General features: G+C 40.6%; 1 protein-coding gene across 1 annotated transcript in view; it reads left to right on the top strand.

Moving 5' to 3' along the window:
• Positions 1–538: 538 nt before the first annotated feature.
• Positions 539–27865, top strand: part of gnb1l (guanine nucleotide binding protein (G protein), beta polypeptide 1-like) — a 49650-nt gene continuing 22323 nt past the window's right edge. The window contains 5 exon segments of the mRNA XM_034090269.2: positions 539–626; positions 7242–7399; positions 14257–14382; positions 16890–17052; positions 23396–23488. Of these exon segments, the coding sequence (XP_033946160.1) occupies positions 7290–7399; positions 14257–14382; positions 16890–17052; positions 23396–23488 (492 nt within the window). The 5' untranslated portion in view covers positions 539–626; positions 7242–7289.

Below are 27865 nucleotides of genomic sequence, written 5' to 3'. Positions count from 1 at the left end.
ATAAATATTGTGTTTTTGAATTGTACTTTCTTTATTTGATTGGCAGTCAGTTGTTGATTACATGCAGACGTTGATACAGCTGCAGCTACTTCAATATCACACTAATTCATAAAGCAAGTTACACATTTTGAAGTTCCATCCTTTGCATGGGGGCATTTTCTCTAACTGGACCTCGTTGAATTTGTGTTGAATACCCCTGGCCTATATCATTTAAAGACATTGCATGACATTATATAGCTACCCTGAAAAAGATATGCCTAGAAATGAAACAACACCTGACACACACACACACACACACACACACACACACACACACACACACACACACACACACACACACACACACACACACACACACACACACACACACACACACACACACACACACACACACACACACACACACACACACACACACACACACACACACACACACACACACACACACACACACACACACATTCCACTGAGCAGAGAGAGAGAGAGTCTTGAGTTTTCTATACAGGCACTCTCGTGGGCAGCTCACACGCTCCAAAAAGGGGTCCTTCAGCTGTGGCGCATGTTTTGTATTTCCTCCTCGCAAAGCTGGCTGACAACTTTCAGAACACCGGTGTGTCACTGAGATGGTTTGTGTTTCTGTGTTGTTAAAGCTTCTCTCTTCACTGTAATGAAACGACTTCACGCCGCGACAATGCCTCTCGCGTGCACGTGTTGGTTTTAGGCAGTTGCTAGCTTGTTGCTAACCTCCTTGATGTAAACAACATGACAGTTTAAGCTAGCCTTACGTGCCTTTTATAGATATGAATTGCAGTCGTATCTTTTCTGTTTCCACCCTAACATTTTATGTTATGCTTTATCTTCAGGATGGTAAATCATAGCAACGTGTGTGAGTATAGCAGCCCTGATAACGTCCAGTAAACAAGATGACTGTAGCCTGTACACAATGTGAGCAAAGCAATAGCTCCAAACAATACCAATACAAAAAGATTATGTTAAATACGTCTATTGTATCTATTACTTTAACTCGATAGTTAAACCCCCTATCTTCAAGCAGAATATTCTTCAGAATAAGCTTCATAGGTGTGTATTCTGCAGTGCATTATCATACAGGTTAAGCTTGTGGATCAGTCATATCAAGTGTAATAGCCTTACTAAAGTCAGTGGTATGCCAGTTACTGAAGTAACATAAACCACACGCTATTTAAATAAAGTGTGGTGGTCATAGATTAGCTAAATCAATTAGTAAGCATTATGGTTAAGCAAATACATTTGTTTTAGCTATGCACTGACGTTGAGTCACTGTTAATGAAGAAGGCTGGCACACATCCTGTGATTGTCAAGTTTAATTTTTAAGTGGATCCAAATTCAGAACTCTTTATATTACATTGCCTTAAGTATGTTATATGGGGCACAGTGCAGCCTTACTTTACACTATACGAGTGCTTTTTAGTTCGACCGTGTAGCTCCTATATCCAGCTCACGCTATCTTCCATGAGGATGTACAAATGTTAAACTTTTTCTCTTCATTTAAATGGTATTATACATTTAATTATCCAAGACACACAAAATAAGGAAAACGAAGAGTTAAAGGAAAATGCCTATGCACCAAAGCATTAAAGTAGGGGTGGGGTCGTTTATTTATTTGATGCATGTGTTTCCATTTAAAGTGCCGTATAACGTCATGCATCAGTACATGATGTCATCAAAAACGTTAATATACTTTTTTAATATTATTAGTTTTGTTTCTTACCCCTGATGGATTCTTCATTTTAAATGCATGATACTCAGCCCTGCAGCAATACCGATGCCCAGAGTGAATAGTATAGGTCCAATAGTGTGTTTTATTACATAGGAAAGCAGACATCATAAGAATGACCTCACTGTAACCCTGCTGTTCGCCCTGTATAACTACGACTAGTTAACCCTCTGTCAATCCTTTCACCGTCTATTACTCAGCCTTCATGCAGTCACTCATCACACCCTTGCAGATGACTGACAGGTGTGACACAGGGACCCGTGCATGTTGACAAAGTGTAACATGTTGTTGTTTTGTGTGTCCTTTGCCCACTGTTGCATAATGCGTCTACTTGCTTCCATATCTTTGCTGTATGGACAGCCACACCCCTAACGATCCGAAACCCTTCACACCCCTAACGTGTGGAGATGTGTGATGACACTCGAGCTGTCGACCCTCTTGTGTCTCTGTATCCTCTATGGAGGAAATGGGTGATAATGCAAACAGATAAGGCTCCTGGTGCCTGGTGACCACCGTCAGGACCTCCTAAAACAGGGCCCTCGGACACAGTGCTCCATCAGGGCCTGCCTCAGTGACACCCACAAGGCATTGAGCTCTTATCTGCTCTGGCCCCTGCTTAGCATTCACGCCATTCACGTGGACAATGCCACCTCTTCCCGCTCATTGGACCTGTGACTGACAGTGGGCGTTGGTGCACTTGTGTCTGACTTCAGCCTCTGTCTGACGCTGGGATGTTTATCCAGGCCAGATAACCCCACCAAGACACAATAAAGGGCGTGTGTCTTCCTCGCCACTTCCCATGTTGTTTGTCTAACTGGACTTTTGATAATGGACCTCGCTCTCCGTTTGGCACGTTGGTTTCCTCCTCAGAAGGATCTGTATTTGTTGGGGGAGGGGGAGGGCAGAAAGGCTGACTAATGATCCAGCCGGTGAGGTGGAAGTTCCTCCTTGGCGAGACGGTGAAAAAGAGGGAAACGGCCGATAAGACTATTGCTTGTGTTTGAGCAGCAGAATGACGACTAGCGGAAGTACGATGTAGCAGCGATGAACGGATTTAGGGTCTTTATTTGAAGCTTGTTGGCTAAGATGTTACAGGAAAGATCACTATTGGTTGAAATGTTACAAAGTTGTCTCGTCATTGGAAGTCCTATCTCGAAAGCAGCTTCTGAGCGATGTGTAATCTCCTTCAGTTTTCATCACGCAGCTCAGATCTCGTTTTTGACGAGGCCGATATCAGCGGGGGATCTCGGGGTCCCATGCCTCCATAATGGCTCCTGTGAAGCATTATAATGCTTCGATAACAAGCGTCCTGTGATCACGATGGCCATCCCTTATTTATGAATGGCAGAGTTTGACAAGGGGGCAGCTCAGGTGGGTCGCTGCCGATCACATGATACCAGCGCAAGAGAGCCCAGGGAGGAATGCGGACAGGACTCCCCCTTCACCTCCAGTCAAAAAACTTTGATGCCCCATATCATAACGAATACCCTCTCCGTCCCCTCCCTCTTCAAACCCTCGTATGTGCAGCAATGTTCAGGGAGGGCACAGATAGTGGCTGCGTTTGATCTGAAGGTCGCCAGCCCCTTGCTGGTGTTGAGAGACGCTTGGCGGACGAGGCTGGCTCTTATTTAATAACATGAAGGGGAAGCGGACCTTTCTCTCATAATTAGGCCTAATTACCCGCTAGGTGTGGACAGACGGCCCAAGAAGAGACAAACTGCCTTTATCCACGGACTTAGAGTCAGATTACTCCGGAGCTGTCTTATCTGCTACCGGGCCAGCAGGGTTCTCCTCTCATGCCCCTTCCCACCATATCCAGCTTTATTAATCACTCACTCTCATGTATTCGGCCCGTCCAAGACGCACGCTTCAGGCCTGGTCAGTTAATGAGATGTTATTGTGGACATGGTTAATAAGACAGTTCACTGACCTATTGGGTTTCTATTGCTGCTTTTGTGGAAGTCAAGTTCTGCGAGTAGAGAAGTTTGGAGATCTAAAATTAAGTCAATTGTAATTCAAAAATGGTATGCACTGTTTAAATTACAGGAAGCACAATGCTAGTTTTAAATACCATTTTTGATTAAGTATTGTGGAGCTTCAAAGATGTCCACGCCTACTAACCACATTCCACAGACTGAACAAAACGTGTTTGTGCCACCGAAATGACGCGATGATAATTTAAATATGTATTTTTTTCAATGATATCGTGAATTGTACATCAAGAAGGATCAGTCTTTCTTCGTGAATCATATCTCAATTGCAATATTGGTCAAAAATTATCGCAAAGACTTACTTTTTCATGCTATTGTAGCCCTTATCTTAATAGAACAGGTTCCTTAAGGATCTATACCATGAGGATCACAGAACGGTATCTCTGCATTCGCGACAGACTTCAAACCGACAAGCTTTTAAAGTGACAGGTTTGATTGTTTGCTCGACTGCTTCTCTCTGTTGGCGAGGAACAATTTGAGGATCCTCACAAATAGATTAGAGTGACATCCTGCCACCGTCTTGTTTGTTTACAGTATCTGTCTCCCCCTTCCTGAGCTGTGTGTTTGTATTTGGGTTTGTGGAGGACTCTCGCCCACAACAATGGGACTGCCGTGGGCAATTCAGACACTGGAAATGCTGACGCTTGGAAAAGAGAAGAAACTGAGGAAGTAGTGGCAGGGGAAAGTGGGCATTACGGAGTCCACAATGTGTTATTGTAGGCCGACCCGGAAATCAGCGTCGAAAGGCCTCGAAATGAAAGCAATGGGATTTTTGGAATATTGTGGCAAACACACAGTTATGGTACTTGCATGTTTTTTTAGCAAGATAATGTCCATATATTAACCTCACTTTTATAATAGTTGAGGTGTATATGCAATCACAAATAGCTAACGTAATTATCACAGTCACATGACTTCGCGTCACCGTCGATGAGCTACGCGGCTAATGTTTAGCATGAAGATGTTTAGTTCGCTTATTTTGTTATTTTATAGCTGCCTTTTTTAAGACACTTTAAAGCTTTAGGCGTTCACCGGTCGGGTATTCACTGACGCATTTTATGACGTAGAACATAACATCTTGTAACGTTGTATTAACCCCAGGCCTTATTTCACGCATCTGGCCAAAAACCATTGATTTTAAGAACGGAACCCAGATGCTAAAATGCGAACTACTTTCTGGGTTTACAACTCTTCCCGACACCACTTTACAACTTAAAAAAAAAACAAATGTGGTTACATAGTCCTCCGCCATCTCCATCACTGTCCCTTATTGTTGTTTGTGATTGACAGTGAGCTATGATGGCCACTGGAAAGCCTTTCAGACACTTGTCTTTGGACAATGAAAACAGACGGTTTGGTGCGACCGTGACTCACAGCTCCTTTCAGGCCTGCTGCAGGAGGACAATAAGGGCCGGCTAATCCACCTGTTATCAGCGTGAGCCCCACCTGTCACACACTCACACGGGAGCAGGACTCTGGCGCAGGAATGCAGTCGTACCCATCTACACACAGCTTAACGGATAGACCCTCACAAAAACCCTGTTGACGGTTATTGCCATTTGTTTCATACCACGCCAAAGCAAGTTTGTACAGTTGTCGTGTTCCTGCTGGTTTAGTTGTATGAGTGATACCTAATGGTCAATACCGATGCACATAGCCATCATCTTTCACCCATTCCAGTATAACGTTGGTCATTTCACATTCTTTGATTGGTGGATCTGTTCTGTAGTAAGCAGGGGAAACGTGAACTGTTTTTGCGAGCATGCATTGTGATGGTATTACTGTGTCCTTGTGAGTCGGTCAGACTGCACTGAGCGTCCTTAATTAGGCAGGCTGGTCAGGGGTCTCTTCTGTCTCTGCGCCTCACAAATTCTCATGGACAATTTAACCACTAACCTCCTGAAATGAGTCGCTCCTGAATGCCTCAGGCTCCAGTTTCGGCGACCACTGATTGCAGGGATCAAGGGTTATGATAAGTAAAAGTGGAGGAGGGGGCGACTGAGTGTCGGGTGTTGATGTTGTGCTCATTAACTCAGAAGGCCATTTTACAAATAGTGACTCAAAGTGTGCTAGAATAGCTTTTGGAGGAATACACTTAGGCGCTTTATTACTTTGTTTAAACAAGAAGATGCAACTCTCGTGTCTCTGTTCAACAGGTAGTAGACAGTTAGCTTAGCATAACAACTGAAAACGGCTATTTCTTAGCGCGAAGTTGTGACTTCCTGGTGTCTCTAGTAGCCAACATCACACCGAGGACTGAACCAGTTATAACGTGTACTCTTTGTTTCGTTTAAAAAACAAAACGAACAAGATGCCTAATAGGGCTGCACGATATTGGAAAAAGTGCCATTGCGATTCCCCCCCCCCCCCCCCTGTGATATAACAAGTATTCAGTCAGCCACCAATTGTGCAAGTTCTGCCACTTAAAAAGATGAGAGGCCTGTAATTAGTTGGTAGGGTTTAAAAGTTGGTAGCAAGTGAAACCGGCTGTTCGAATTGTTTTTTTTATTAGTACGCAATTATTCATAGGTACTTGAGTGCGTGGTTGTTTTCAAGTCATCGTTCCCCGTTGAAACCGAGAGGTTGGGATGTCTCACTCTTACTTGTTCAACTCTTTTATGGTATAACAATGAAAACAACAGCAGTTTAGCGAATAGGCCGTCTGAACCACTGACAGCCACTCACATGTGATGGCACTGTAATTTAATGTTGACGCATCACTTCCTCGCAGCATACCTGCGGTTGGATGGGTTTCCTCCGCAGCCCTGTCTCCAGACGACATAAAAGCCAGAGCTGTTGCTTGTGCCTCTGGGACGACGGCTGTTGATCGTAAGAGGAGTGAGAAGCCCGCATCTCCGTGTGTTTACTGTAATTAAGCTGTCAGGGGTTGTGATTTATGACGTATTGAGTAAGAGAGGTGTTATCAGGTAGACGAGGAGGAGGAGGAGGAGGAGGAGGAGGAAGACGGAGAGAGGGCCACAGGGTGTGTAGCGGCTAACAATAGAGCAGATACAGACGGAGCATGAAACACAACTGTCCGCTGTGTGAAAGGCTTCCAGGCAACATCGAGTTTCCTTCTGACGATGCGTGCTCAGGGTTTGTGCAAAAAGCAAATCAAGATGTCTGGGTTTTGACTTTTACTTCATGTACTGCATCCCTCCGAGACAATATATCTTAGTTAATGGAACATTTAGCACTCCGACTGACGAGGTCTAGTGTTGAGATACTGAGAAGATCTTACACTGCACTTATTCAAGAAGGAACTCATCTCACTAAGAACATCCATAACAGTCACCTGTTTGCAACTTGCACATTATGTATCACTTGACTCTTATGGCACTACTTCTATTCTATTGTATTGTATGTACTTGCACTATTATATCTGTTTTATTGTGTTGCTCTGTTGGAGGAGCCTGGGACCTAAGATTTTCATCGACATAACTATGTGACAATAAAGGCCTTGCATCTGTCTGCCCTTTGTTCTTCTGTTCCAGTGGGATTCCTGACACATTGCAGCCATACATTGATTGCATGACCCAGGGATGTCTCGTCCCGCTCCGTCCCCCATCTTCACCCTGAGGGGGGCCGGCGCGCCCCTCAACACCCTCCACTTTAGCTGCCATGCAGGGGACACTCCCCTCTTATTTTCGGGGTAAGTCATTCATCTCAACCTAAATATTTGGCTCTTCATCTTCCTTAAAACTTGAAAATGGTATTGATTATCTGGGGCCATGAGCAGAGATGGCAAAAGGACACACATCCTTTACTCAAGTGGAAGTACAGATACTCGTGTTTAGAAGTACTGTGGTAGAAGTAGAAGTACTGACTAAACTTCTTTACTCAAGTCAAAGTAAAGAGGCTTTGAAGTGTACTTCAGTAAAAAGTACCCATAGCTAGCAGCTGTTTTAAAGAGTACCTGACCTCCCTTTATATTAATAGAACAATAATGTCATTGTTAGCTAATGAATGTTTCCATGCCGACCAACGGCAACATGACAACGTTTCCATTGGTCCCTCTTCTTTAGAGGAGACCAGGAAGTGATGGATACACGGATCGTGTTCAAATCAATAGGCACGCAATGACTCTAAAGAATAATGATCACGCACCAACACACATTCAGACTAAAGGAACCAGCTGTTTGGAAAATGAGAGAAGTAGAAAGTACAGGTATTTGAGTGCAACATGTAAGAAGTAGAAAGTAAAGGTATTTGAGTTCAACATGTAAGAAGTAGAAAGTACAGGTATTTGAGTTCAACATGTAAGAAGTAGAAAGTACAGGTAGTTGGGTTCAACAAGTAAGAAGTAGAAAGTACAGGTATTTGAGTTCAACATGTAAGAAGTAGAAAGTAAAGGTATTTGTGTTCAACATGTAAGAAGTAGAAAGTACAGGTATTTGAGTTCAACATGTAAGAAGTAGAAAGTACAGGTAGTTGGGTTCAACAAGTAAGAAGTAGAAAGTACAGGTATTTGGGTTCAACATGTGAGAAGTAGAAAGTACAGGTATTTGTGTTCAACATGTAAGAAGTAGAAAGTACAGGTATTTGAGTTCAACATGTATGAAGTAGAAAGTACAGGTGTTTGTGTTCAACATGTAAGAAGTAGAAAGTACAGGTATTTGTGTTCAACATGTAAGAAGTAGAAAGTACAGGTATTAGTGTTCAATATGTAAGAAGTAGAAAGTACAGGTATTTGTGTTCAACATGTAAGAAGTAGAGAGTACAGGTATTTGAGTTCAACATGTAAGAAGTAGAAAGTACAGGTATTTGTGTTCAACATGTAAGAAGTAGAAAGTACAGGTATTAGTGTTCAACATGTAAGAAGTAGAAGAGTACAGGTATTTGAGTTCAACATGTAAGAAGTAGAAAGTACAGGTATTTGTGTTCAACATGTAAGAAGTAGAAAGTACAGGTATTTGAGTTCAACATGTAAGAAGTAGAAAGTACAGGTATTTGTGTTCAACATGTAGAAGTAGAAAGTACAGGTATTTGTGTTCAACATGTAAGAAGTAGAAAGTACAGGTATTTGTGTTCAACATGTAAGAAGTAGAAAGTACAGGTATTTGAGTTCAACATGTAAGAAGTAGAAAGTACAGGTATTTGTGTTCAACATGTAAGAAGTAGAAAGTACAGGTATTTGAGTTCAACATGTAAGAAGTAGAAAGTACAGGTATTTGTGTTCAACATGTTAGAAGTAGAAAGTTCAGGTATTTGAGTTCAACATGTAAGAAGTAGAAAGTACAGGTATTTGAGTTCAACATGTAAGAAGTAGAAAGTACAGGTATTTGTGTTCAACATGTTAGAAGTAGAAAGTTCAGGTATTTGAGTTCAACATGTAAGAAGTAGAAAGTACAGGTATTTGTGTTCAAAATGTAAGAAGTGGAAAGTACAGGTAGTTGGGTTCAACAAGTAAGAAGTAGAAAGTACAGGTATTTGGGTTCAAAATGTAAGAAGTAGAAAGTACAGGTATTTGGGTTCAACATGTAAGAAGTAGAAAGTACAGGTATTTGAGTTCAACATGTAAGAAGTAGAAAGTACAGGTATTTGGGTTCAACATGTAAGAAGTAGAAAGTACAGGTATTTGAGTTCAACATGTAAGAAGTAGAAAGTACATGTATTTGTGTTCAACATGTAAGAAGTAGAAAGTACAGGTATTTGGGTTCAACATGTAAGAAGTAGAAAGTACAGGTATTTGGGTTCAACATGTGAGAAGTAGAAAGTACAAGTATTTGGGTTCAACATGTGAGAAGTAGAAAGTACAGGTATTTGGGTTCAACATGTGAGAAGTAGAAAGTACAGGTATTTGAGTTCAACATGTATGAAGTAGAAAGTACAGGTGTTTGTGTTCAACATGTAAGAAGTAGAAAGTACAGGTATTAGTGTTCAATATGTAAGAAGTAGAAAGTACAGGTATTTGTGTTCAACATGTAAGAAGTAGAGAGTACAGGTATTTGAGTTCAACATGTAAGAAGTAGAAAGTACAGGTATTTGTGTTCAACATGTAAGAAGTAGAAAGTACAGGTATTAGTGTTCAATATGTAAGAAGTAGAAAGTACAGGTATTTGTGTTCAACATGTAAGAAGTAGAGAGTACAGGTATTTGAGTTCAACATGTAAGAAGTAGAAAGTACAGGTGTTTGTGTTCAACATGTAAGAAGTAGAAAGTACAGGTATTTGAGTTCAACATGTAAGAAGTAGAAAGTACAGGTATTTGAGTTCAACATGTAAGAAGTAGAAAGTACAGGTGTTTGTGTTCAACATGTAAGAAGTAGAAAGTACAGGTATTAGTGTTCAATATGTAAGAAGTAGAAAGTACAGGTATTTGTGTTCAACATGTAAGAAGTAGAGAGTACAGGTATTTGAGTTCAACATGTAAGAAGTAGAAAGTACAGGTATTTGTGTTCAACATGTAAGAAGTAGAAAGTACAGGTATTAGTGTTCAACATGTAAGAAGTAGAAAGTACAGGTATTTGTGTTCAACATGTAAGAAGTAGAGAGTACAGGTATTTGAGTTCAACATGTAAGAAGTAGAAAGTACAGGTGTTTGTGTTCAACATGTAAGAAGTAGAAAGTACAGGTATTTGAGTTCAACATGTAAGAAGTAGAAAGTACAGGTATTTGAGTTCAACATGTAAGAAGTAGAAAGTACAGGTATTTGTGTTCAACATGTAAGAAGTAGAAAGTACAGGTGTTTGTGTTCAACATGTAAGAAGTAGAAAGTACAGGTATTTGAGTTCAAAATGTAAGAAGTAGAAAGTACAGGTATTTGGTTTCAACATGTAAGAAGTAGAAAGTACAGGTATTTGTGTTCAACATGTAAGAAGTAGAAAGTACAGGTATTTGGTTCAACATGTAAGAAGTAGAAAGTACAGGTATTTGTGTTCAACATGTAAGAAGTAGAAAGTACAGGTATTTGAGTTCAACATGTAAGAAGTAGAAAGTACAGGTATTTGAGTTCAACATGTAAGAAGTAGAAAGTACAGGTATTTGTGTTCAACATGTAAGAAGTAGAAAGTACAGGTATTTGAGTTCAACATGTAAGAAGTAGAAAGTACAGGTATTTGATTCAACATGTAAGAAGTAGAAAGTACAGGTATTTGGGTTCAACATGTGAGAAGTAGAAAGTACAGGTATTTGGGTTCAACATGTGAGAAGTAGAAAGTACAGGTATTTGAGTTCAACATGTATGAAGTAGAAAGTACAGGTATTTGAGTTCAACATGTAAGAAGTAGAAAGTACAGGTATTTGAGTTCAACATGTATGAAGTAGAAAGTACAGGTATTTGTGTTCAACATGTAAGAAGTAGAAAGTACAGGTATTAGTGTTCAATATGTAAGAAGTAGAAAGTACAGGTATTTGTGTTCAACATGTAAGAAGTAGAAAGTACAGGTATTTGTGTTCAACATGTAAGAAGTAGAAAGTACAGGTATTTGAGTTCAACATGTAAGAAGTAGAAAGTACAGGTATTTGTGTTCAACATGTAAGAAGTAGAAAGTACAGGTATTTGAGTTCAACATGTAAGAAGTAGAAAGTACAGGTATTTGGTTCAACATGTAAGAAGTAGAAAGTACAGGTATTTGTGTTCAACATGTAAGAAGTAGAAAGTACAGGTATTTGAGTTCAACATGTAAGAAGTAGAAAGTACAGGTATTTGGTTTCAACATGTAAGAAGTAGAAAGTACAGGTATTTGTGTTCAACATGTAAGAAGTAGAAAGTACAGGTATTTGAGTTCAACATGTAAGAAGTAGAAAGTACAGGTATTTGAGTTCAACATGTAAGAAGTAGAAAGTACAGGTATTTGTGTTCAACATGTAAGAAGTAGAAAGTACAGGTATTTGAGTTCAACATGTAAGAAGTAGAAAGTACAGGTATTTCTATTCAACATGTAAGAAGTAGAAAGTACAGGTATTTGGGTTCAACATGTGAGAAGTAGAAAGTACAGGTATTTGGGTTCAACATGTGAGAAGTAGAAAGTACAGGTATTTGAGTTCAACATGTATGAAGTAGAAAGTACAGGTATTTGAGTTCAACATGTAAGAAGTAGAAAGTACAGGTATTTGAGTTCAACATGTATGAAGTAGAAAGTACAGGTATTTGTGTTCAACATGTAAGAAGTAGAAAGTACAGGTATTAGTGTTCAATATGTAAGAAGTAGAAAGTACAGGTATTTGTGTTCAACATGTAAGAAGTAGAAAGTACAGGTATTTGTGTTCAACATGTAAGAAGTAGAAAGTACAGGTATTTGAGTTCAACATGTAAGAAGTAGAAAGTACAGGTATTTGTGTTCAACATGTAAGAAGTAGAAAGTACAGGTATTTGAGTTCAAAATGTAAGAAGTAGAAAGTACAGGTATTTGGTTTCAACATGTAAGAAGTAGAAAGTACAGGTATTTGTGTTCAACATGTAAGAAGTAGAAAGTACAGGTATTTGTGATCAACATGTAAGAAGTAGAAAGTACAGGTATTTGTGTTCAACATGTAAGAAGTAGAAAGTACAGGTATTTGAGTTCAAGATGTAAGAAGTAGAAAGTACAGGTATTAGTGTTCAACATGTAAGAAGTAGAAAGTACAGGTATTTGTGTTCAACATGTAAGAAGTAGAAAGTACAGGTATTTGTGTTCAACATGTAAGAAGTAGAAAGTACAGGTATTAGTGTTCAACATGTAAGAAGTAGAAAGTACAGGTATTTGTGTTCAACATGTAAGAAGTAGAAAGTACAGGTATTAGTGTTCAATATGTAAGAAGTCAAAGTAAAAAGTTGTCAGAAAAATAAGTAGTGGAGTAAAGTACTGATACCAGAAACATGTATTTAAGTACAGTAACAAAGTATTTGTACTTTACTACTTCCCACCTCTGGTAATAAGTAGATATTAAGCCAGCCAATCAGGGTTCTTTTCAGTTTTTGATGTTGAGCAGCTTTTAAAGCACCACACACCAAAAGTTACAATGTTATTTCAGTATTTATTACTTTGGACTAGAGCAAATCTGTTATGTTGTTTTCTCTTTAAATGTTGTTGAGACCTGAGTAATTTTGAATTATATATTCCTTTTTATATATTAGGGCTGTGACAAAATATCGTTACGAAATAGAAACATTGTATCAATCAAATTCATATTTAACATTGATTAGTGAGCACGTTTTTAATTGTGACAAATGTTTGACTTATTTTGTATTGGGCATGGGCATAGATGATAGGTTGCACAAGATTAACATAAACATTTGAGAGGCACTTATATGATTCAGATACCGGCAAATTAGGAACGCGATCCACTCAATTATTAAAAGCAATACATTGAGATCGGGATTGTTGGAAGAGGAGGAGATATTGATGTCATCGAGCACGATCAAAGGTAAAATTAGAGAATTTAATGCAGTTTTTTCTAAAAGAGCTCAGTCATCCTTTCCAACTTTAAAAAAGATCTGGGGAAAGGACTTAGGGATACAGAGAGACGAAACTACTTGGCTGAATATCTGTGAAAGAACACATTTTCCATTCACAAGCAATAAAATCAAAGAAGCACATTTTAAATTTCTCAACAAATTTGACCTCACACCCATAAAGATGCATAACATGTCCAAAGAAAACTTTTCAAAATGTCCGAGATGTAAAGTAAAAGAAGGAACATTTATGCATCTGTTTTGGGACCTTGGTCTCTTGAAACATGTCTGGGATTCGATTCATGCGCTCACAAAAGCCGTTTTCATGCGCTCACAAAAGCCGTTTTCATGCGCTCACAAAAGCCGTTTTCATGCGCTCACAAAAGCCGTTTTCATGCGCTCACAAAAGCCGTTTTCATGCGCTCACAGAAGCCGTTTTTTTCCTGTTAAATGCCAAACTTTAAACTGAACCCCAAACATTACAGAATACTAATCACAATAACATATTTTGCCAAGAAATGTATACTTTTACTCTGGAAGAATGAACGTCCTCCAACATTTAAACTTTTCATTGATCAGATAACACCTTTTTTACCTCTGGAGAAAATGACATTGGAAAAATATAATCGTGGACACATCTTTCAAGCTCTGTGGTCGCCATTGTTTTCTTATTTGGAAAATATATCTGAGATATGACCAGTGATGGAATGGTGCACTTGGTGCAGACGGCCAGAAATACTAGTTGTCATTGTCTATATTGTCGCTGTATTGTATAATTAATTGTATAATTATTTGTTTGTTTTACTTTGATGTGGGTTTATTTATTTATTTGTTTCCATTTATTTTTCCATTTTATGTTTATCTTCATGGCTCTGTTGTTTAAGTTGTATTGATAAGCATTTCTTTTTTGCGGGTGGAGGGAGGGAGGGGTGAGTGTAGTGAGTGTACTGTGGTACTGTGATATTACAATATAAATGAAATGGCATCGATTACTGTACACTATAATGAAATAAAAAGACTTATATGAGGCACTTATATGATTGTATTAACATATCAATATTACATTTTTCATCAGTATTTTATACAATATAATAATACTGCGACAATAAAAAGCCATCTGTTGGATTTTTGCAGGTCAGGTAAGGGTGCCATCCACATGTGGAACCTGAACACCAGGAGGGCCGAGACGGTTGCAGAAGGGCATTCTGGGAACTCAGTCGTGTGGGTCAACACACTGCAGGGGACAGACACTCTCATCAGGTGAGGACGACTTCTGATAACATGTCCGTCCCTCTCTTACTGTTTCTACGAGCATTTTGGAATAGATGTTTTTATTGGTAACTTCAGAATACATTTTTTTTTTTAACTATACTTACAACCTTGGGAAAGTAAGCAATCAGTATCACACATATTGTGAGATATCAGCAGAGGTGGGAAGTAGTGGAGTACAAATACTTCGTTACTGTACTTAAGTACATCTTTCTGGTATCAGGACTTTATTTTTCTGAAGACTTTTTACTTTGACTTCTTACATTTTGAACACAAATACCTGTACTTTCTACTTCTTACATGTTGAACTCAAATACCTGTACTTTCTACTTCTTACATGTTGAACACAAATACCTGTACTTTCTACTTCTTACATGTTGAACACAAATACCTGTACTTTCTACTTCTTACATGTTGAACCCAAATACCTGTACTTTCTACTTCTTACATGTTGAACCCAAATACCTGTACTTTCTACTTCTTACATGTTGAACTCAAATACCTGTACTTTCTACTTCTTACATGTTGAACACAAATACCTGTACTTTCTACTTCTTACATGTTGAACACAAATACCTGTACTTTCTACTTCTTACATGTTGAACCCAAATACCTGTACTTTCTACTTCTTACATGTTGAACCCAAATACCTGTACTTTCTACTTCTTACATGTTGAACTCAAATACCTGTACTTTCTACTTCTTACATGTTGAACTCAAATACCTGTACTTTCTACTTCTTACATGTTGAACACAAATACCTGTACTTTCTACTTCTTACATGTTGAACACAAATACCTGTACTTTCTACTTCTTACATGTTGAACCCAAATACCTGTACTTTCTACTTCTTACATGTTGAACCCAAATACCTGTACTTTCTACTTCTCACATGTTGAACACAAATACCTGTACTTTCTACTTCTCACATGTTGAACACAAATACCTGTATACTTTCTACTTCTTACATGTTGAACACAAATACCTGTACTTTCTACTTCTTACATGTTGAACCCAAATACCTGTACTTTCTACTTCTCACAAGTTGAACACAAATACCTGTACTTTCTACTTCTCACATGTTGAACCCAAATACCTGTACTTTCTACTTCTTACATGTTGAACCCAAATACCTGAACTTTCTACTTCTCTCATTTTCCAAACAGCTGGTTCCTTTAGTCTGAATGTGTGTTTGGTGCGTGGTCATTATTATTTAGAGTCATTGCGTGCCTATTGATTTGAACACGATCCGTGTATCCATCACTTCCTGGTCTTCTCTAAAGAAGAGGGACCAATGGAAACGTTGTCATGTTGCCGTTGTTCAGCATGGAAACATTCATTAGCTAACAATAGGGATGGTATCGTTTGAAATGTATCGATTCCGGTTCTTATCGATTCCCCATTTCGATTCTAAAATTGTAAAAGAAAGAGGTCAAACATTTAGATAACAAAAATATCTTTATTCATTTAAGCTTTAACTGACATTTTTACAAATAAAAAATATACATGCAATACAAATGTATTACACAACAGCTGTGCTTTATTTTAACTGAGCTATGCCTGTGGCGAGCTATTAACAGGCATTACACTGTGCCTTGTCTTTTTCTTTCTTAGTGTAGTGGAGCCTCACTTTAGAGCTTTTACCGCGATCCATCTTTGGTGTTATGAAGTGAGGTGACCTCTGTCGCCTGTCAGCTCAACTTACATGATGCCGTTTAAAAAAATGAAGGGCGGTGCCGGCCGTCAGCGAACCGAGTCGGTCGTCAACGGTCATTCTGTGATTCTGATTTTTACTTAAGTACATTTCAAAGCCCATACTTCTTTACTTTTACTTGAGTAAAGAAGTTTAGTCAGTACTTCTACTTTTACCAGAGTATTTTTAAACACGAGTATCTGTACTTCTACTTGAGTCAAGGATGTGTGTACTTTTGCCATCTCTGGATATCAGCTAGTTATACGTGTTTTGAAATATGCGTTGAACTGCAGCGTGTATCTTTTCTTTGGCCTTTTAACATGTCCATCCTTCTTACTGTTTCTATGAGCATTTTGGAATATACGTTTTAATTTACTAATATCCGTTTTATTGTGTTGCACTGTTGGAGGAGCCTGTGTCCTAAGATGTTCATTGTCATAACTACACTGTAGCTATGAACACATGACAATAAAAGCCTTGAATCTTGAGAGTTCATTGTTATTTTTAACTATACTTACAACTTTGGGAAATAAGATAACTTGACAGTAAGCAATCAGTGTCACACAGATATAAGCCAGTTATACGCTTTTTGAAATATGCATTGAACTGCAGCGTGTGTCCTTTCTTTGGTCTTTTAACATGTCCATCCATCTGTTTCTACAAGCATTTCGGAATAGACGTTTTTATTGGTAGCTTAAGAATTCTTAGTTATTTTTACCGATACCTCCAACTTCTGCTCATGCTTTTTGAAATATGCATTGAACTGCAGCATGTGTCTTTTCTTTTGGCCTCTGTTGTGGAGCAGTCAGGGACGGGACATGCGAGTGTGTCTGTGGGATCTGAGTGAGGGTCGCACGGCGGTGCTGGACTCGCTGTGGACCGGCAGCGTTGGGTTCTGTCAGTGCTCGCTGCTGGAGATGAGTACCGGGACACATCTGCTGGCCTTCGCTGGACAACAGACCGAAGAGGTTAGACATCAGCAATGAAACTGTAAATTGTCTTTGGGTGTGGATAAGATAAGATAAGATGGATGGAACTACTGAATTACCCCGTGGGGAAATTCAGTAATTAAACAGCAACAGGGTAAGGATGAAAAACAGGACAGCACAGATTAGAGATTAATACAATCAAAGATAAACATACAATTATATACAGTTAAGTAGCTTTAAAATAAGAAATTAATTAAAGGGAACATATATACATATTTGGGTCTTATATCAATATTAGATAGATAGATGTACATGTATGTGTGAAAACAGTATTTATTGTATGTCCAATACTTGTGTCACATTGTTGACCCCTTGTTGTGCGGCCTGATGGATGTGATGGGTCGAGGTATAGTATCTTTGTTTAGCTTATTTTTTAAATAGCAACCAATCTGCCAGTTCATGCTGGGATGTACTCCTGTTATAAAAAAAATGGATGCAGGGAATATCACATTTTGACCTAAACATTTGCCAAAGCTGTACATGTTCACAGTTTGTATTGGAAGTTTACTCTTAATAATTTTTTTCATATATTGCAGTGTGCGAAAAAGCACACTTCCGATCGTCCGGGACGAGTTATTTACAATATCGGACAAGTACATCTTTCCATTGACGTGTCCGACGGACAAGTGACGTTTTTCACCCATATTTATTGACAAATGATTGATAAATTCAGCTCACAAAAGGCAGAACTCATTCGCAAATCGTCCGTGTCCCCCATTGTTGTTTGCGACCGCTTTACGTTTCCTTCTTTGTCATGTGTGTGAATGCAGTAAAATCTTACAGCTCACTTATGTTAGCGGTGTCGTAAAACCGTGGGAAAATGTCAAATACGATGCCGAAGAAGAAGATTCCAGTGGCCCCAAGAGGAAGCATGTTTCTTGCCAAATATGAACAAATAAACAATAAAACTTACCTTAGTTACAGTAAACCAGATTCTTGTATGCTTTATGTTGATATTTAATAATATTTAAAATAGGTGCAGCATGCATAAAGTATAGCTATGGACAAGTGAAACAAGTAAATTGCCAAACTCACTTGTCCATGGACAAGTACTTTCTAAAAACGTTTTCTTTTTTGACACTGTATTGTCAAAGAATATTCATGCTTATTTGAAAATCCATATTTGAAGGTCCTTGAAATCCTTTTAGATTTTTTAAATGGGAATGAAGAGACATGGGTCATTGGAAGTGCTTGAGGTTATATATTTTGTGCAGTAATAGTTACTAAAGTTATTCTAATATTTGTTGGTTTACATTTGTAAATAGTCCATAAAAAGTCCTTGATTTTATGTTTTTGTTAACTTAAAGGGGACCTATCATGCAAAATGCACTTTTGTAATAATAATAATAATAAATGGCATTTATAAAGCGACTTTCACGGGACCCAAAGTCGCTGTACATGGTGGACAGACAAAACAAAACAGACAATGTGGAGCGAACAAAACGAGTCTTTTATACATGAATATGTGTGTCAGGGAACTCACCAAGTGTCAGAAAACACAACCCTCTCTCTTTTCCTCCATACCCAAATCTCTAAAAACAGGGGTACAACAGATCTGATACAGATTTGAAAATTCTCTGACGTCAGGAACGAGGAGCTCCGCCTATATGGCCAACTCTCCACCTATCAGGGGAATGGGGGGTTGGGCCACGGCCGGCCATTGCCGCTCGAAAGCGCTGGAGACGCCGTAGTACATATGCCAGGCCTGTAAGTGGCGCTGTAGTCTGCCACAAAAGCAGCAAAGAAGACTTCCCACGCATGGTTGCCATGGTTGCCCTTCTGTTTATTCTCCGCTGTGGCTCTTTTTCTCCCTCCCCGAGGCAAGCGTTTGCCCCTGCTGCTGTAATTCTCTCCGGTAGTCCACCAGCAGATGACAAACACCCACCTCTCCGCCTCTTCCAAGGAACGAGGGGACCGCGCGGAAGAGTTTCAGTTAGGTTTTCTTTCGCCGGTCAACATGTCCGTTAAAGTTTAAATCTTCCGGACAAAATTAGAAAAGTGCCGGTCAAAGGTCTTCTTTGTTATTTATTGAGCTTTAAAACAAATGAATAACGACTCTATATAATCATATTTGAATAAAACACAGAAGAGGGGGAGAAAAAGAGATCTCCGTCCTCCGACAGCCCATCAGCAGATCTCAAAGCACGCTTCCCTCTCCTGCAGGGGGGCGTGGTCAGCTGCAGCTCACAGAATCAGCCCCCTGCAAAAATAGGGCTGGAAAGAGCAAATAGAGCGAAATGAGGCATGGCTGAAATGCAGGATCTGTTTGGTATTTTGAAAAAAAACTATATTTATATACTTTATATAGGTATGGCCCTACAATATATTGTTCAAATATAGCATGATAGGTCCACTTTAATTTAAAAATATTTATCACATACCTGTACTGCCAACTAATAGTTTCAGAGCGTCCCTGTCAGTATAAAAAATATACAGTCGGTAATGTGTATAAATAAATGTCTATGCTTTTTAGGGTAGATTATGTTTACCTATTTAAGTAAGGTAATCAAAGATAGTGGAAATGAACCAGAGACTCTTTGGATCAAAGTGTTAGGTTCAGCATGAGGAAACATCCTTCAGTGTATTGGCAGGCGGGAGTTGGGATGGTTCATTGGTTGAACGGTTTGACGAGCATAACAAATGCCAACCTGTACGAACCAGGCCAGACTTGCTGCTGCCAGTTTGCCGGATTGACTTCCTTTACGAAAACATATTTGTGGCTTTTAGTTTGATTTCATGGAATATTTAAGTATTACCGCAAAAGTTATCCAACCCCTGTAGTTGTTGAACAGCGTTCCAATGAAATAACATAACATTAATGTCGTCATTTTTGAGAACCGTCACTGAATGAGTCGGTGTGAAATGTTAGCGTGCGGTTCGCATAATGCCATAATGTCATGAGTCCCAGGGCACTGTGGAAAGGTAAAAACATAACACCAACCACCAGCTAAATGTCGCTAAATATTGGCTGTTGGTAGTACGCCATGCCTTTCTATTAATGTGATTGTCTAAAACACAAAATAGGTGTGCAAGGGCCTACAACAAAGTGCCTTTCAACTTGAGGTCACTGCTACTTTGGCTAATGCAAAAGTATCTGTTTTAATCTTACACTGGTGGATTAAAAAGAGAATTTCCCAGGCCGGAAGAGATCATGCACTAGAAAGTAATCACAGTCCTGACCGCACAGTGTGTCTCGTACTTAATGCTCAACACCCACCAGCCTGGAGGGCTTTGTGTGGAGTGAGGCGGGATGAGGAGAGGGCAGCCAGCGATTCTGCCATCTTTTATTGCCTCCAGATTCATGTTACTTGCTCCGCGGCGGAGGAGCCACACTTGAAAGGGACAGAGCGGTCACCTGATCCCGCCAAACATGCCTCCGCTAACCCCAGTCCAGCAGGCCAGGCATCAGGGCGCCTGTGACTCGCAGCACCTCAATAATGCCATTGTCCCGACAGACACAGACAGACAGAAACACACACACACCCATACAAGTTAGACTAAAACAGGCCGCTGCCAATATTGTCATTCGGTCTCCACACCCCATTCCACAGACATAACTGACCACGACAGATGCTTATCATGTAACCGCAAATGAAACACCCACATGAACAAATTCCATCAAGAAACAATACAAGGGGCTCAAAACATGCACACTGGTTTGATTTAGTGCTACATGCAGGTAGGTCAATATTTAGGAATGCATCCAAGAAGACAGATAAGAGTTTCCTATTTCAGGTGGCTTCACTGTTTACTGCTCACGCTGAGATCCCTGCCAGCAGACACATTAATTAATAGTGTGGGTGCTTTGTTTACAGGCAGTGGGACGCCACACAAGAACTGCGATCACCTGAGGCAAAGAGACGTCCTTAAAGGCTCTCTTTGTCAGGCGTGCAGAGGTAAACACACAGGACAGATGGGGCCGAGCGCTAAAATACAGATCGCTGCCTTAAAGGGCTGTTTAATCGGAGGCCTAATGAGGATGAATATGCGGATCATCAGCAAGTGGAAGGAAAGAGTTTTTTTACACACTCACAGACACACACTCTATCACTGGCTTCATTACGGCCGTGCATTTTATCAGAATCAGTGCCAATGTGTGCAGGAAAACACCATGCATGTCGCGAGGTCGGGCTTTAGCAGGATTTATTATAGACAGTGGGGGGGGGGGGGCGCTCTAATGGATGGGACCGGACCGCTGGGTGCAGGCGCTCTGAGCTGCGGAAGTCTTGAACCACAATGACAGATTCACGTGGCTGCTTTGTTATTTGACCTCGGAAGACAAACAAATCATGACGAGTAGGGAAATGTACTTACAACCAAAGTTTCTGTGTGTAACTGTAACAAAGTCTCAGAAATGTAAACGGATAATAATAAAAATAAGAAAGGGATACATTAGAACAAAAGGCATCAGGACAAACTGGATCATGTCCATGTGCTTGGGAAAGGACTGATCACAGTTGCCCTGGTGACGTCACTTAAAGCGATTTATCAGAAGCCGTTAAATCAGACTTTAAAAGAGATGGCTCAACGTGGTATGATCAAATGTTTTATTGTATTTGATAGTAGTAGTCAACACCTGATTAGGATGGTGGTGGGTGCACAACTCAAGGCTTTTATGTATTACACTGTTCAAACTGGTAATACCCTAATAAAGTGTACTCGTATTTCTTAAAGCTCCCGTGTCATGGCCATTTCCACTGATGATAATTCCATTGTTGAGGTCGACTAGAACAGATTTACATTGTGCAATTGTCCAAACTCACATTGGTTTCTCAAACAGCATCTCTGTATAGTTGTGTATTCACTCTCTGTCCTAAACGGCTTGTTGGAGCTCCTCCCCCCCCTCCCTCTGAGCCCACTGTGCTCTGATTGGTCAGCTCGCCCACTCTGTTCTGATGAGTCCACCACCGTTACAGCGGAACATCAGTGTGTATGTGTTACAATGGCATTTGTTAGCAACCAGGAAATGACACCAGTAAAACAACAGATGAGAATGCTGCGTGGGGTCTGGGTGCCGTGTTGGGGGGACGTTGCGTGGCTCGCTGCTGTGAGGAGCAGACAGTGTGAGCTGGCTTACTGGTGTGGTTTCCTGGCTGCTGCGTGGGGTCGGCGAGACAGCGAGACAGCGAGACATTGCGAATGGACGCGGGAAGGGGGGGGTGCTGAGAGGGCTGCAGCACCCCCATCTGCGAGGCTCCACTGGCACCCGCACCCCCAAACGCAGCGCACCTACATTGGAAGCGCGGCCCAGTTTCGCCGCTGCGAGGCTCCACTAGTAGCTCCCCCCAGTGTGTCACAGTTTCGCCGCTGAAGGAGTGTGTGTGCAGTGTTTCCCCTAGGTGTACTGCTTTGGGGGGGTGCTGCCTGAGCGGGGGGGGGGGGGGGGGGGTTGTCATTGGGATATTCTTTTTTTTCTATCTTCTGGAGCAGAACTGTGGATTATTGTTATTGATTCATCGGTGTTTCTTAGGGTCAAAAACACTAAACTCACAACTTAGAATGAAAGCGTTTAGTTTATTTAATAAAAGAGCTCAATGTGAAAAGTGACAGTAGATATATAGATTAGTTGCAATTTGGTGCTATATATATATATATATATATATAATAAAAAAAAAAGATTAAAAAAAAAATGTTTCTTTTAAACACCTTGCATTTCAGGGGGGGCAGGGATCCGTTGGGGGGCACAGCGCCCCTCCAAGACAATGGTAGGGGAAACACTGGTGTGTGTGAGGAGCTCCACGGGTCCATTTGCGTATGGTCACGTCGCTGTACCCAGGAAGAAAAAGAGAAATCTCCAACGAGGCGTTCTGGGGCAGCACAGACGGGTCTTCTCTGTGTTAGAGCTTTACTCTGTACTTTCAGGGTGTGTGACTCTGCAGACCGTTCACATGCATAAAAACCTTCATAACACCCAAGGGGACGGGCAATAACCGGAAAAGCATGACATGGGACGTTTAATATTATTTAGAAAAGTGTCAAAACTAGTCTATATTGTTTCATATATATACATAGTATTTGTACGGTCTCTAAACCGTCTAAAAATATTTACATGTATATATTTTAGCTTTTTTTATATTTATCTACTTATTTAATACATATACATTACACTGTATTTCTCAGCTTCTCTGCACTTCTGGTATGATGCTAACTGCATTTTGTTTACCCAGTGCTTGTCAATACAAAAAGTTGAATCTAATGTTACATTGTTGGCGTTAAATCTCTAATGTTAACGTGCTGCCATGCTAAACTCAGATATAGAAGAGGACAGGTAAGCAATCCTGGGTGCATTTCTAACTTGTACTTTTGCCATTTGTCTCTGCAGATCAAGATTGTCGAGCTACCCAGTAAGACCCCGGTCTGCACCCTGATACCGGACGCTAAGCTGGGGATGGTCATGTGTATCAAACTGTGGCAGGTAAGCATTGACAGTCCTCATAAGTGTCCTTTTCTTTAAAGGTCACCTATTATGCAGAATCCACTCTTCTCCATCCCCATGTGTCCCCTCTTCTTCATGTCTCTTCTACATCAACATGTGTCCCCTCTTCTTCATGTTTCTTCTACATCAACATGTGTCCCCTCTTCTTCATGTCTCTTCTACATCAACATGTGTCCCCTCTTCTTCATGTCTCTTCTACATCAACATGTGTCCCCTCTTCTTCATGTACATGTGTCCCCTCTTCTCCATGTCTCTTCTACAACATGTGTCCCCTCTTCTTCATGTCTCTTCTACATCGACATGTGTCCCCTCTTCTCATGTCTCTTCTACATCAACATGTGTCCCCTCTTCTTCATGTCTCTTCTACATCAACATGTGTCCCCTCTTCTTCATGTCTCTTCTACATCAACACGTGTCCCCTCTTCTTCATGTCTCTTCTACATCAACAGTGTCCCCTCTTCTTCATGTCTCTTCTACATCAACATGTGTCCCCTCTTCTTCATGTCTCTTCTACATCAACACGTGTCCCCTCTTCTTCATGTCTCTTCTACATCAACACGTGTCCCCTCTTCTTCATGTCTCTTCTACATCAACATGTGTCCCCTCTTCTTCATGTCTCTCTACCACATGTGTCCCCTCTTCTTCATGTCTCTTCTACATCAACATGTGTCCCCTCTTCTTCATGTCTCTTCTACATCAACATGTGTCCCCTCTTCTTCATGTCTCTTCTACATCAACATGTGTCCCCTCTTCTTCATGTCTTCTACATCAACATGTGTCCCCTCTTCTTCATGTCTCTTCTACATCAACATGTGTCCCCTCTTCTTCATGTCTCTTCTACATCAACATGTGTCCCCTCTTCTTCATGTCTCTTCTACATCAACATGTGTCCCCTCTTCTTCATGTCTCTTCTACATCAACATGTGTCCCCTCTTCTTCATGTCTCTTCTACATCAACGTGTCCCCTCTTCTTCATGTCTCTTCTACATCAACATGTGTCCCCTCTTCTTCATGTCTCTTCTACATCAACATTGTCCCCTCTTCTTCATGTCTCTTCTACATCAACAGTGTCCCCTCTTCTTCATGTCTCTTCTACATCAACATGTGTCCCCTCTTCTTCATGTCTCTTCTACATCAACACGTGGTCCACCTCTTCCTTCATGTCTCTTCTACATCAACAGTGTTCCCCTCTTCTTCATGTCTCTCTACATCAACATGTGTCCCCTCTTCTTCATGTCTCTTCTACATCAACATGTGTCCCCTCTTCTTCATGTCTCTTCTACATCAACATGTGTCCCCTCTTCTTCACGTCTCTTCTACAATCAACATGTGTCCCCTCTTCTTCATGTCTCTTCTACATCAACATGTGTCCCCTCTTCTTCACGTCTCTTCTACATCAACACGTGTCCCCTCTTCTTCAATGTCTCTTCTACATCAACACGTGTCCCCTCTTCTTCATGTCTCTTCTACATCAACACGTGTCCCCTCTTCTTCATGTCTCTTCTACATCAACACGTGTCCCCTCTTCTTCATGTCTCTTCTACATCAACACGTGTCCCCTCTTCTTCATGTCTCTTCTACATCAACATGTGTCCCCTCTTCCTCATGTCTCTTCTACATCACCATGTGTCCCCTCTTCTTCATGTCTCTTCTACATCAACATGTGTCCCCTCTTCTTCATGTCTCTTCTACATCAACATGTGTCCCCTCTTCTTCACGTCTCTTCTACATCAACATGTGTCCCCTCTTCTTCACGTCTCTTCTACATCAACACGTGTCCCCTCTTCTTCATGTCTCTTCTACATCAACACGTGTCCCCTCTTCTTCATGTCTCTTCTACATCAACATGTGTCCCCTCTTCTTCATGTCTCTTCTACATCAACATGTGTCCCCTCTTCTTCATGTCTCTTCTACATCAACATGTGTCCCCTCTTCTCCATGTCTCTTCTACATCAACATGTGTCCCCTCTTCTTCATGTCTCTTCTGCATCATGGTCCCCTCTTCTTCATGTCTCTTCTGCATCATGGTCCCCTCTTCTTCATGTCTCTTCTACATCAACATGTGTCCCCTCTTCTTCATGTCTCTTCTACATCAACATGTGTCCCCTCTGTGGAAAGAGACTCTGAAAGTTTCAGGAACAAAGATTCTCTCTCTTTTTGTCCATTTCTATAAATACCTGTCTGAAAATGAGCTGATCAGATTTGGGCCACTTTGTGATGTCATAACAATGTGTTGTCTTGTGTAACCATTAGCCAATCAGCAACCAAGGTAACCCCCCCCCCCCCCCTTATCACCTGAATCTCCTCCTAGAGCACCATTGTGTTCTTTGTAACCAAATCTCTCTCAGAGGGGCGTGGGGAGGGGCTCCTTATTTTCATCTAAAGTAACAGACAGAGAATCAGCACTTTGGAAACAGGGCTGAAACAGAGGGGATTATGGGTAATGCTGCAATGATCTGTTTGGTGTTTCAGCCAATCAGAGACATGTTTTGTATATATCTGAGAACTATAATATATTGATGAAAAACAGTATAATAGGGGAGCTTTAACTTAAACCCAAAATAGTCAATTCATACCTCAAGTGCATCAAGTTCACGTTGGCAGCCATTATAACAAAAAGTATATTCTGTACTCTTTTTAACAACGAGGGAAGAGTCTGTACTTTTTTCTTTACTACCTGCTTTACTCTGATTGGCCAGCAGCCCATAACAATAATAGAAACAGTCAACACAAATGCACATGAGAGACGTGGCACATGATTTACAGCCCAACAACTCGTCCCGGGCCATTTTTTCCAAGCGTTTCTTCTCAGCTGGCAGCGAGTCCCAACACTGTAATTAGAGCGTTTGGAAGGGCCGTGGGTTCACAGCCATATATCAGCCTGCAGCTGTACATCCAATCGGATGCCAGCTTAAAAACGCTGCTTTCTGTTGTGCAAATGCTGTCAAAGTTTTATTTTCCAGCCATTAAGGATACCCTGTGATTATTTCCATGGTTAATTATGAACTCTTTGGGACTTTGGGACTTTGGGAAACAGTGTGGGTTTTCAGACTTGCATCAGACTGGACGGTTTGAATACATGTTATGGGCAGACATCAAAACACAGCTTGAATGAGTGAGGTGTGCCGCTTCTCCTATTCAATTTGGTATTCCTGGTAAACAAATTAGAGTGATTTGAGTGAACTAGAAAAGCCGTAAAGGTGACATCGTGTTGGTGAAATAATTACAGAGCCTCACAGTGCAAGCTTTTTCTTTCCTCCTTTGATTTCACTGTTACACCCACCTTTCATCATCTGATTTATGAACAAATGCTGGTTCAGCGTTGAGTGCCAGGAAACACAATGATCAATTATATCATTATGAGTGATATAATATCATTATAATACAGCGCAGGCAGCTGTCTGACTTCAAAGCTGAAGGGCCCATGTGATTTTAAATCGTCTCAGGCTGATTCCTTTAAAGGCAGCGGCGCTCATCTGTTACTCTGACCGAGACTCTGGAGAGGCAGATGGAAGAGAATGAAAACCCACTGTGTGTGTGTGTCTCAGTCTGTGTGTAATCTGCTTTCTCGGGCTGCACAATGATCTAATATACAAATAAATACTCGCTAGATATTAATAAAGATTAATGTTATTTTATTTCTGTGTATCAATTTGAATCCTTCTATTATATATTTTTTTATTGAGTTACAATGAGTTAAGTTTATACGGTGTATATATATTTCCCTTCCAATACTTTGTTATATACCCTTTGTTGGCAATGACAGAGGTCAAACGTTTTCTGTAAGTCTTCACAAGGTTTTCACACACTTTTGCTGTTTTTTTTTGGCCCATTCCTCCATGCAGATCTCCTCTAGAGCAGTGATGTTTTGGGGCTGTCGCTGGGCAACACGGACTTTCAACTCCCTCCAAAGATTTTCTATGGGGTTGAGATCTGGAGACTGGCTAGGCCACTCCAGGACCTTGAAATGCTTCCTACGAAGCCACTCCTTCGTTGCCCAGGCGGTGTGTTTGGGATCATTGTCATGCTGAAAGACCCAGCCACGTTTCATCTTCAATGCCCTTGCTGATAGAAGGAGGTTGTCACTCAAAATCTCACGATACATGGCCCCATTCATTCTTTCCTTTACACGGATCAGTCGTCCTGGTCCCTTTGCAGAAAAACAGCCAAAGCATGATGTTTCCACCCCCATGTTTCACAGTAGGTGTGGTGTTCTTTGGATGCAACTCAGCATTCTTTCACGTCTAGTTGAGATTTTACCAAAAAGTTCTATTTTGGTTTCATCTGACCATATGACATTCTCCCAATCCTCTTCTGGATCATCTAAATGCTCTAGCAAACTTCAGACGGGCCTGG

Source organism: Pseudochaenichthys georgianus, chromosome 9, assembly GCF_902827115.2.
Source record: "Pseudochaenichthys georgianus chromosome 9, fPseGeo1.2, whole genome shotgun sequence".
Taxonomy (NCBI): Eukaryota; Metazoa; Chordata; class Actinopteri; order Perciformes; family Channichthyidae; genus Pseudochaenichthys; species Pseudochaenichthys georgianus.
The sequence above is the reverse complement of the archived record's forward strand: the minus strand, read 5'-3'. Positions and strand labels throughout refer to the sequence as shown.